Source organism: Pseudophryne corroboree, chromosome 1, assembly GCF_028390025.1.
Source record: "Pseudophryne corroboree isolate aPseCor3 chromosome 1, aPseCor3.hap2, whole genome shotgun sequence".
In the NCBI taxonomy this organism is placed as follows: domain Eukaryota; kingdom Metazoa; phylum Chordata; class Amphibia; order Anura; family Myobatrachidae; genus Pseudophryne; species Pseudophryne corroboree.
The window spans coordinates 625,924,657-625,937,173 of NC_086444.1; the positions used below are offsets into that span (position 1 = coordinate 625,924,657).

General features: G+C 44.6%; 1 protein-coding gene across 2 annotated transcripts in view; it reads left to right on the forward strand.

Moving 5' to 3' along the window:
- Positions 1-12,517, forward strand: part of CPAMD8 (C3 and PZP like alpha-2-macroglobulin domain containing 8) — a 300,356-nt gene that overhangs the window by 253,513 nt on the left and 34,326 nt on the right. For both annotated transcript variants that reach the window (XM_063914497.1, XM_063914498.1), the window contains exons 37-38: positions 8,230-8,304; positions 10,867-10,972. In XM_063914497.1, the coding sequence (XP_063770567.1) occupies positions 8,230-8,304; positions 10,867-10,972 (181 nt within the window). The remainder of the gene's footprint in view (positions 1-8,229; positions 8,305-10,866; positions 10,973-12,517) is intronic.

Sequence of the window (12,517 nt, forward strand, 5' to 3'; positions counted from 1 at the left end):
AAGTGCGATGTCCATATCTGCCACAAGATGTTTATGGACACGACAGTGGTCAGGTGATGCAGATTCCAAACGGCACAAAGGTGTATTGCCGTATAAAGGAAGAGGAGTTATTTGGGGTCGGTCCATCGGACCTGGTGGCCACGGCAACTGCTGGAAAATCCACCGTTTTTACCCTAAGTCACATCTCTGCAGAAAAAGACACCGTCTTTTCAGCCTCAGTCCTTTCGTCCCTATAAGAGTCATATCTGCCCAGGGATAGAGGAAAGGGAAGAAGACTGCAGCAGGCAGCCCATTCCCAGGAACAGAAGCCTTCCACCGCTTCTGCCAAGCTCTCAGCATGACGCTGGGACCGTACAGGACTCCTGGATCCTACAAGTAGTATCCCTGGGGTACAGATTGGAATGTCGAGACGTTTCCCCCTCGCAGGCTCCTGAAGTCTGCTTTACCAAGGTCTCCCTCCGACAAGGAGGCAGTATGGGAAACAATTCACAAGCTGTATTCCCAGCAGGTGATAATCAAATTACCCCTCCTACAACAAGGAAAGGGGTATTATTCCACACTATATTGTGGTACTGAAGCCAGAAGGCTAGGTGAGACCTATTCTAAATCTTAAAAAATTTGAACACTTACAAAGGTTCAAATCAAGATGGAGTCACTCAGAGCAGTGATAACGAACCAGGAAGAAGGGGACTATATAGTGTCCCGGGACATCAGGGATGCTTACCTCCATGTCCCAAATTTGCCCTTCTCACTAAGGGTACTTCAGGTTCGTGGTACAGAACTGTCACTATCAGTTTCAGACGCTGCCGTTTGGATTGTCCACGGCACCCCGGGTCTTTACCAAGGTAATGGCCGAAATGATGATTCTTCTTCAAAGAAAAGGCGTCTTAATTATCCCTTACTTGGACGATCTCCTGATAAGGGCAAAGTCCAGGGAACAGTTGGAGGTCGGAGTAGCACTATCTCGGATACTGCTACAACAGCACGGGTGGATTCTAAATATTCCAAAATCGCAGCTGTTCCCGACGACACGTCTGCTGTGCCTAGGGATGATTCTGGACACAGTCCAGAAAAAGGTGTTTCTCCCGGAAGAGAAAGCCAGGGAGTTATCCGAGCTAGTCAGGAACCTCCTAAAACCAGGAAAAGAGGCTTCCTACGAAGCAATTCCATTCGGCAGATTTCACGCAAGAACTTTTCAGTGGGATCTGCTGGACAAATGGTCCGGATCGCATCTTCAGATGCATCAGCGGATAACCCTATATCCAAGGACAAGGGTGTCTCTCCTGTGGTGGTTACAGAGTGCTCATCTTCTAGAGGGCCGCAGATTCGGCATTCAGGATTGGATGCTGGTGACCACGGAGGCCAGCCCGAGAGGCTGGGGAGCAGTCACACAAGGAAAAAATTTCCAGGGAGTGTGATCAAGTCTGGAGATTTTTTTCCACATAAATATACTGGAGCTAAGGGTAATTTTATAATGCTCTAAGCTTAGCAAGACCTCTGCTTCAAGGTCAGCCGGTATTGATCCAGTGGGACATCACGTCAGTCGCCCACGTAAACAGACAGGGCGGCACAAGAAGCAGGAGGGCAATGGCAAAAACTGCAAGGACTTTTCGCTGGGCGGAAAATCATGTGATAGCACTGTCAGCAGTGTTTCATTCCGGGAATGGAAACTGGGAAGCAGACTTCCTCAGCAGGCACGACCTCCACCCGGGAGAGTGGAAACTTCATCGGGAAGTTTTTCCACATGATTGTGAACCGTTGGGAAATACCAAAGGTGGACATGATGGCGTCCCGTCTGAACAAAAAACGGGACAGGTATTGCGCCAGGTCAAGAGACACTCAGGCAATAGCTGTGGACGTTCTGGTAACACCGTGGGTGTACCAGTCGGTGTATGTGTTCCCTAAGGTACTGAGAATTATAAGACGTAGAGGAGTAAGAACTATACTCATGGCTCCGGATTGGTCAAGAAGGACTTGGTACCCGGAACTTCAAGAGATGCTCACAGAGGACTTATGGCCTCTGCCGCTAAGAAGGGACTTGCTTCAGCAAGTACCATGTCTGTTCCAAGACTTACCGCAGCTGCGTTTGACGGCATGGCGGTGGAACGCCGGATCCTAAGGGAAAAAGGCATTCCGGAAGAGGTCATTCCTACCCTGGTCAAAGCCAGGAAGGAGGTGACCGCACAACATTATCACCACATGGGGCGAAAATATGTTGCGTGGTGTGAGGCCAGGAAGGCCCCACTAAGAAATTTCAACTCGGTCGATTCCTGCATTTCCTGCAAACAGGAGTGTCTATGGGCCTCAAATTGGGGTCCATTAAGGTTCAAATTTCGGCCCTGTCGATTTTCTTCCAGAAAGAATTGGCTTCAGTTCCTGAAGTCCAGAAGTTTGTCAAGGGAGTATTGCATATACAACCCCCTTTTGTGCCTCCAGTGGCACTGTGGGATCTCAACGTAGTTCTGGGATTCCTCAAATCACATTGGTTTAAAACCAGTCAAATCTGTGGATTTGAAGCATCTCACATGAAAAGTGACCATGCTCTTGGCCCTGGCCTGGGCCAGGCGAGTGTCAAATTGGTGGGTTTTTTTTTTTTCTCAAAAAAGCCCATATCTGTTTGTCCATTCGGACAGGGCAGAGCTGCGGACTCGTCCCCAGTTCTCTCCCTAAGGTGGTGTCAGTGTTTCACCTGAACCAGCTTATTGTGGTGCCTTGCGCCTACTAAGGACTTGGAGGACTCCAAGTTGCTAGATGTTGTCAGGGCCCTGAAAATATAGGTTCCAGGACGGCTGGAGTCAGGAAAACTGACTTGCTGTTATCCTGTATGCACCCAAAAAACTGGGTGCTCTTGCTTCTAAGCAGACTATTGCTAGTTGGATGTGTAATACAATTCAGCTTGCACATTCTGTGGCAGGCCTGCCACAGCCAAAATATGTAAATGCCCATTCCACAAGGAAGGTGGGCTCATCTTGGGCGGCTGCCCGAGGGGTCTCGGCTTTACAACTTTGCCGAGCGGCTACTTAGTCAGGGGCAAACACGTTTGTAAAATCCTACAAATTTGATACCCTGGCTAAGGAGGACCTGGAGTTCTCTCATTCGGTGCTGCAGAGTCATCCGCACTCTCCCGCCCGTTTGGGAGCTTTGGTATAATCCCCATGGTCCTTTCAGGAACCCCAGCATCCACTAGGACGATAGAGAAAATAAGAATTTACTTACCGATAATTCTATTTCTCGGAGTCCGTAGTGGATGCTGGGCACCCATCCCAAGTGCGGATTATCTGCAATACTTGTACATAGTTACAAAAATCGGGTTATTATTGTTGTGAGCCATCTTTTCAGAGGCTCCGCTGTTATCATACTGTTAACTGGGTTCAGATCACAGGTTGTACAGTGTGATTGGTGTGGCTGGTATGAGTCTTACCCGGGATTCAAAATCCTTCCTTATTGTGTACGCTCGTCCGGGCACAGTATCCTAACTGAGGCTTGGAGGAGGGTCATAGGAGGAGGAGCCAGTGCACACCACCTGATCCTAAAGCTTTACTTTTTGTGCCCTGTCTCCTGCGGAGCCGCTATTCCCCATGGTCCTTTCAGGAACCCCAGCATCCACTACGGACTCCGAGAAATAGAATTATCGGTAAGTAAATTCTTATTATTGACCTTAGCTCACATTAAAGACGCAGACTTATATATGAGGGACGCTCAAAGAGACGTGGGGCTGCTGGGTTCCAGAGCCAATGCCATGGCTATTTCTGCGAGACGAGCTCTATGGACCCGCCAATGGACGGGTGATGCAGACTCAAAGAAGCATATGGAGGTTTTACCTTACATGGGTGAAGTGTTGTTTGGGGATGGGCTCGCGGACCTGGTTTCCACAGCTACCGTGGGTAAATCTCCCTTTTTACCTTTTGTTCCCCAACAGCAAAAGAAAACTCCACAGTATCAGATGCAGTCCTTTCGGTCGCATAAGTCCAGAAGAGGTTGGGGCTCCTCCTTCCTTGCTAGAGGTAAAGGTAAAGGAAAGAGAACACCTGCTTCGGGTAGTTCCCAGGAGCTGAAGTCCTCCCCGGCTTCTACAAAATCCAATGCATGACGCTGGGGCTCCACTGAGGGAGTCCGCACCAGTGGGGGCACGTCTTCGACTTTTCAGCCAGATCTGGGTTCTTTCAGACGTAGATCCTTGGGCGATGGAAATTGTTTCCCAAGGCTACAAGCTGGAATTCGAAGAGGTGCCCCCTCGCCGATTTTTCAAGTCGGCCTTGCCAGCTTCACCCCCGGAGAGGGAAGTAGTGTTAGCTGCAATTCAAAAGCTGTGTCAACAGCAAGTGATTGTCAAGGTTCCCCTGGTCCAACAGGGAAAAGGGTACTATTCAACCCTGTTCGTGGTCCCGAAGCCGGATGGTTCGGTCAGACCCAATTTAAATCTAAAATCCCTAAACCTGTACTTGAAAAAGTTCAAATTCAAGATGGAATCGCTCCGAGCTGTAATATCCAGCCTGGAAGGGAGGGATTTTATGGTGTCACTGGACATAAAGGATGCATACCTTCATTTCCCCATATATCCCCCTCGTCAGGAGTACCTGAGATTCGCTGTACAGGACTGTCATTACCAGTTTCAGACGTTGCCGTTTGGGCTTTCCATGGCCCCGAGGATTTTCACCAAGGTGATGGCGGAGATGATGGTGCTCCTGCGCAGGCAGGGAGTCACAATTATCCCATACTTGGACGATCTCCTGATAAAGGCGAGATCGAGAGATCAATTGCTGAAGAGCGTGTCGCTCTCCCTGAGAGTGCTGCAACAGCACGGTTGGATTCTCAATCTGCCAAAGTCACAATTGGTTCCAACGACTCGGCTATCATTCCTAGGCATGATTCTGGACACGGAACAAAAGAGGGTTTTTCTCCCATTGGAAAAGGCCCAGGACCTCCAGAACATGGTCAGAGACCTGCTAAAACCAAAAAGAGTGTCTGTTCATCAATGCACTCGAGTTCTGGGAAAAATGGTGGCAGCCTACGAGGCCATCCCCTTCGGCAGGTTCCATGCAAGGACATTTCAGTGGGACCTTCTGGACAAGTGGTCCGTATCCCATCTACAAATACATCAGAAAATAACCCTGTCCCCCAGGGCCAGGGTGTCTCTCCTGTGGTGGCTGCAGAGTGCTCACCTTCTAGAGGGTCGCAGGTTCGGCATTCAAGACTGGGTTCTGGTGACCACGGACGTGAGCTTCCGAGGATGGGGAGCAGTCACACAAGGAAGAAATTTTCAGGGACTATGGTCAAGCCAGGAGGCTTGTCTACACATCAACATACTGGAATTGAGGGCCATATACAACGGCCTACGACAAGCGGAGAATCTTCTTCGCAACCTACCGGTTCTGATTCAATCAGACAACATCACAGCCGTGGCTCATGTAAACCGCCAGGGCGGGACAAGGAGCAGAGTGGCGATGGCGGAAGCCACCAGGATTCTTCGCTGGGCGGAAAATCACGTAAGCGCTCTGACAGCTGTCTTCATTCCGGGAGTGGACAACTGGGAAGCAGACTTCCTCAGCAGACACGATCTCCATCCAGGAGAGTGGGGACTTCATCAAGAAGTTTTTGCAGAGATAACAAGTCTTTGGGGAATTCCTCAAATAGACATGATGGCGTCACGCCTCAACAAGAAGCTTCGGAGGTATTGTGCCAGGTCATGGGTCCCTCGGGCAGTAGCGGTGGACGCCCTGGTGACACCATGGGTGTTTCAGTCGGTCTATGTGTTCCCTCCTCTTCCTCTCATCTCAAAAATATTGAGAATCATAAGACAAAAAAGAGTGCAGACAATACTCATTGTTCCAGATTGGCCTCGAAGGGCCTGGTACTCAGATCTTCGGGAAATGCTCACAGAAGATCCGTGTCCTCTTCCTCTCAGGGAGGACCTGTTACAGCAGGGGCCCTGCGTGTTCCAAGACTTACCGTGGTTACGTTTGACGGCATGGCGGTTGAACACCGAATCCTAGCTGGGAAAGGTATTCTGGAGGAAGTCAGCCCTACTCTGATAAAGGCTAGGAAGGAGGTGACAGCAAAACATTATCACCGTATCTGGAGGAAGTATGTATCTTGGTGTGAAGCCAAGAATGCTCCTATGGAAGATTTCCATCTGGGCCGTTTTCTCCACTTTCTACAGACAGGAGTGGATATGGGCCTGAAGTTAGGCACCATTAAGGTACAGATTTCGGCCCTATCTATATTCTTCCAGAAGGAATTGGCTTCTCTCCCAGAAGTCCAGACGTTTGTGAAGGGAGTGCTGCACATCCAGCCCCCCTTTGTGCCCCCAGTGGCACCATGGGACCTTAACGTGGTGTTAAGTTTCCTAAAATCTCACTAGTTTGAACCTCTTCAAACGGTTGAATTAAAATTTCTCACGTGGAAGGTGGTCATGTTACTGGCCTTGGCATCTGCAAGGCGGGTGTCCGAATTGGCGGCCTTGTCCCACAAGAGCCCCTATTTGATTTTCCATGTGGATAGAGCGGAGTTGAGGATTCTTCCTCAATTTTTGCCTAAGGTGGTTTCTTCATTTCATATGAACCAACCTATTGTGGTGCCTGTGGCTACGGGGAACTTGGAGGACTCCAAGTCCCTCTATGTAGTCAGGGCCTTAAAAATGTATGTAGCCAGGACGGCTAGGGTTAGGAAAACAGAGGCTCTGTTTGTCCTGTATGCAGCCAACAAAGTTGGCGCTCCTGCTTCTAAGCAGACTATTGCTCGCTGGATCTGTAACACGATTCAGCAGGCTCATTCTACGGCTGGATTGCCGTTACCAAATTCGGTAAAGGCCCATTCCACTAGGAAGGTGGGCTCTACTTGGGCGACTGCCCGAGGCGTCTCGGCATTACAGCTTTGCCGAGCAGCTAATTGGTCGGGTTCAAACACTTTTGCAAAATTCTACAAGTTTGATACCCTGGCTGAGGAGGAGCTTGCGTTTGCTCAGTCGGTGCTGCAGAGTCATCCGCACTCTCCCGCCCGGTTTGGAGCTTTGGTATAAACCCCATGGTCCTTACGGAGTCTCCATCATCCTCTAGGACGTAAGAGAAAATAAGATTTTAAACCTACCGGTAAATCTTTTTCTCCTAGTCCGTAGAGGATGCTGGGCGCCCGTCCCAGTGCGGACTAAATCTGCAAGACTTGTATATAGTTGTTGCTTCCATAAGGGTTATAATAATAATAATAATAATTTTATTTATATAGCGCTCTTTCTCCAACAGGACTCAAGGCGCTTTACAGACATCAAAAACAATGCACATGATACAGAGGATTTGAGTAATACAACAATAGACAAGCAACACAGACATAAAAGAAAAACCTTAAGCCCACAGAAAGCATAACGTTGGATTGGTGCAGGCATTTTGGGTAATAACTTCCAAGGGTTGTGTATTCCAGTTGGAATCAGTCTTTGACTGATGCTGTTTTTTGTTCATACTGTTAACTGGTTGCGTATTTTCCAGGTTATATGGTATGATTGGTGTGGGCTGGTAGGAATCTTGCCCTTAGTTTAACAAAATCCTTTCCTCATGTTGTCCATCTCCTCTGGGCACAGTTTCTCTAACTGAGGTCTGGAGGAGGGGCATAGAGGGAGGAGCCAGTGCACACCCATATTAAAAGTTCTTTATAGTGCCCATGTCTCCTGCGGAGCCCGTCTATACCCCATGGTCCTTACGGAGTCCCCAGCATCCTCTACGGACTAGGAGAAAAAGATTTACCGGTAGGTTTAAAATCTTATTATCTCACAGGGAGGGGAATTTAAATCCAAAATTTAGGAAAGAAGAACAAGTACAAATAATTACACCAGATGTTATTGCTATATAAAAATCCTTTCATTTTGTGCAGCTTTTATCATCTATGTTGTTTCTGTTTGCCGACTTCATTTTTTTTTATATATATATTTATTTATTTTTACTATAATCACATTCTTATTTGTTGTAAGATCACTTTTTTATGCTGATTTAATTTATATGTGTTATTATATATATTCAGATTAGCTTCTCCTGCGATGTCTATTATTTTGCTTTAATTGTACATACTCAGCAAGCATCCCTTGTGAACACATACCACACAATCTTTATGGTTAAAGGGAAATAGACTTATATCAACCTAAATGTCATTCATTGTAATTTCTACGTGATACTGTATTTCACTAACCCAGAGTTGTGGTGTCTGTATATTGTATATAATTTAAATGATCTTGCTCTGTTTCAGTTGCTTTTGAACAAGCAAATTGGCCTAAAACGCTATGAAGTGGAAGGAAGAAAAGTATTGTTCTATTTTGATGAGGTCAGTGTGTTTTAAAACATTCAAGAGTTTTGTCTAGGCTTCTAATCAGGATGCGATCCAAATACCGGCAGTTGGGATCCCGACAGTCAGAAGACTGACTGCAGGATCCTGACGGCCAGAATCCAGACACATCCCAGAGGTAAGCTGTGGTAATTATCTCCTATGTAACTTACAACTTTCTTTTGACATCACTTAGTGCATGGTCATACCTCCCAACATGACCCTCTCCAGGAGGGACAGAATGCTCTGCTTCTGGGCTTCCCTTTTAATTGCCCTCACCTGTGCTGAAACACCTTTCTAATCCATTGACCTGTTCAACACAGGTGCTGGCAATCATACATTAAGAGAATAGTCCAGAAGCAGAGCATTGTGTCCCTCCTGGGGAGGGTCATGCTGGGAGGAATGGCATGGTGTCCTCTTCTTTGGTCCTCTACCAAACTTAAAAGTTATGCCACCTAATGGCAGCTTTTAATTCCTACAAAAACAAAAAGGTCAGAATAAAATGTGTGAGAAAAGTTTACCAGCTCTTCAGGGATTTCTGTAATATATTTTTACTCAAAGATAGCAATGCAGGTAGAACAAATAAAGTCAGGGAAAGTAACACTGAGGGCATAATATGGAAGATGTTTTGATCAACCACTCAATTTTTTTTTTTACAGTTGATGTAAAATCATGTTTACTTCAGTGGACGTCATGCAATACAAAGATCCATACAGCATGCTAGTTATCCTGGCATATAGGCCTAACCTAAATATTTTCCCTACATAATAGCCATATATGCCAATTCTGACAGATGATTAGCCTTATATGTATCATGTTATCTTAACATTTTTAAATTGTAAATGTTTTCAAATTATTATCATTAGTAGCACTGGAGTAGTAGTGGCAGATGCTTTATTTGTATTGTTTTTATTTTCTCCAGACATTAAGAGCATCTAGCAACAGAGTTAGGTAGAGAGTAGTATAACATGCACATGGTGGGAGAGGAACTCATGGATCCAATGTAACAATGTACCCACACAAAAACAGGGGATGGTACATTCGGGTGTTCACTTTCTTGATGTGACTTGTGTAATGCATGGCTGCTGTATCAAATGTATGGATTCAATGACAAAAATCAGTTGGATTTCAAAGCTTCCATTGCTTGAGCATTAATCAATGTTGAAGAGGCAGAAGTAGTTAGACACCAAGATGAAGATGAAGAAGTAGTTAGACAACACCTCTGTTGAAGTACAGGGACTTGTCAGAGGCACTCCCTGAAATCAGGTTCAGTGTGGGAAATCATTGGCCAAAGCTTACATATGCAAAACATGCTACCAGGTGCCACGATACAGCTTGTACTCGTAAAACTAAGCACATCTACATGCAGTGTCTTCAGCCTTTGTGTTCTGGGTCTCTCTCCAAATTTCAGACTAATGGGGCAATTCAATTGTTATTTGGGCACCAACCACTAGAGTTTGCCCACATGCAGCTATTCAATTATTCTGCCATACGGGCTGGAATGCAGCAGGCACCGACAGTTCTGCTAACAGTCTCCCTAGACGAAAGCAGAAATGTGCAAAAAGTGTCCCATTTTGGTGCCCAAACAGGACTTTTTGCATTGCATGCAGTATTTTAGTCAGGCTAGCCACTTTGCATGGCTAAACACGGTGCTTTTGGGCGTATCAAAAGTAATGAGCACCCAATCAGAGCAGCAATTGAATTGCCTCCTTAGCTTTAAAATCAGTCAAATTCAGTTTTGAAAAAGGCTAACTTTCAAGATATGAAGCAAACTCAGAAGTAAATGAAAATATTTGTGTTATAAATTCTGAGGAAAAAATACAGTGAGCATTTTTCATTTTACCTTATGTTTTTGCAAGAAAAAATATAAAAAAAAAACCTGAAAAACCTTTCATGGGTAACGTACTTTTCCATGATAATAGGGCAATTTTTTATGTTGCAGATGCATGATGTCCACTCAAGTGGGCACATGTATAACTTCTTTAGTTTTATAGTTAAAAAACAACAACACTGTTTTTATAAGCCCTGAAGACTAATAAAAACTTTTTTTTTAAATCTTGCATTAGTTTACCATAATTTATGCATGAAAGGGAGATTTAGTGGGAGATGTTTCAAACCTCCTAAAGAGTGGACAAGTTGTCCATATCAACCAATAAGCTTCTAGCATCATTTATCAGGTACATTCTATAAAATGATAGCTAGAAATAACTTATCCATATGTCCTCTATAGGAGGTTTGATACATCTCCCCCTTAAAATGTTATTCTTGATCTAAATGGCACCTAGCAAAATAGGTCAGATGTTCTGGTCATTGAGGAAAATCTTACTCCTGATCCTTAAATACAATTTAAATTAAAAAAAAAATACACAAATAAATATTCCAAATCATCAAGTTCCTGTTAGGGCTTATAGATGTTTAATATAAGACTGAGCAAAGCATTATTTCCTTTCTGTCAAAGAATGCTAGGAGTAGTAGTTCTACAATACATAGAAAACTGTGTCTAAGCTTTAGACATTTAGAAGAATGCAAACCACTGTATAATGAAGTGAATTTGTTTTACAGATACCTAGCCAGTGTATGACATGTGTACAGATGCAAGCCTTCAGGGAATATATTGTGGGGAAAACTGCACCAGTCCCAGTGAAAATCTACGACTACTATGAGCCAAGTAAGTGCCAAAGCAATATACAGTATAGCCTCCACATGGCAGTTTCTGTCTGTTATATTCATTTGGAATCAATATACACTAACTTGATTTTATATTTGCAACATTGGTTAAAGAGCTTTACCATACATAAAAGCATATTACTTTCCTCAATATGGCTATAGCTACACCACTGTACACAATGTTTTCTTTAGAACTACTGCAACCAGTGGCACCTTTCATGCTGTATTTGCTGCTTCACACACACACACACACACACACACACACACACACACACACACACACACACACACACACACACACACACACACACATTCACGTACCAGTCATCATCAATAAATACTTGTACGGCAAATGTACATAGCTCCTTGCAACTTCATGAGACGCATGTGCAGACTGTTTTTTGTTAATGGTGCATGCCGTGAAATGTTTTTGATCTTATGTCTGAATTAGGCCCCAGATGTTACAAGCTGATAAGGTAAAAATATATGTATTTTCTAATACATTTAGTAATTCCTCTATCTCTAGTTATTTAGTAAGTCTTTATTATTTTCAGTACATAGAAGAATTGCAGTTATCATTTTTTAAAGCATACTGCAGATCATGACATGACATCCTGATCCCAGGAGGAAAGATCTGGGAATAGTGTGCAGCTAGCTATAAACTTCCAACTTTGCATTCATTTTAAAATCTGTGTTTCCAGTCCGAGAGTTAATATTTGTTGCTCCTCTAAGTATTCATCCCCCTAAGTGACATCATTATACAAAAAATAAATGTCATTAATATTCTTGCAATTAGAGCCACCCATAGGCATAGGCAAACTAGGCAAATGCCTAGGGCATTTGGTATGCCTAGGGGCACCAGCAGCTTCTGCTGATTAAAAGGATATGCGGCATGCCTATATTCTGTGTAGCATTTCGTATGCAGATACAGCCACAGTCACACACAGTATATAGGCATGCTGCATATCATTTTAATCAGCAGATGCTGCTTGTGCATCCTAACCATATAGCAATGCCAATAAGATGCATTTTCATTAAAAAAGGCACCCGACATTAGCAGAGCTGCCAGCTGACTCACGCCAGGCATCTCCTGCTGCATGGCGCATTGAGGCAAGATGTATAAGGACACCTCTGTATCCAAGGAGAGGCAGAGGTCACAGTGTTAGCGGCTGTGTGAGTGTTTTGTGCAGGTGGGTTGGTTGTGCAATAATGTTTGGCATATGTGTAAGGGACATTATGTGTATAAGGGCATTAATAAAGGTTGGCATAATGTGTAAGGCACATTATGTTTATAAGGACATTAATAATGTGTGTCATATGTGTTAGGGGCTTTACTGTGTGGTATTAAGTGTATAAAGGCATTACTAATGTGTGGCATTATGTGTATAAGGTGCTCTACTGTGTGGTGTTACGTATAGAAAGGGCACTATTTTGTGGTGTAATGTGAATAAAGAGCAAGATGGTGTGGTGTAATATGAATAAGGGGCACTACTGTGAGGAGTAACGTATATAAGGTAAAGTGGTACTACTGTGTGATGTAACGTGA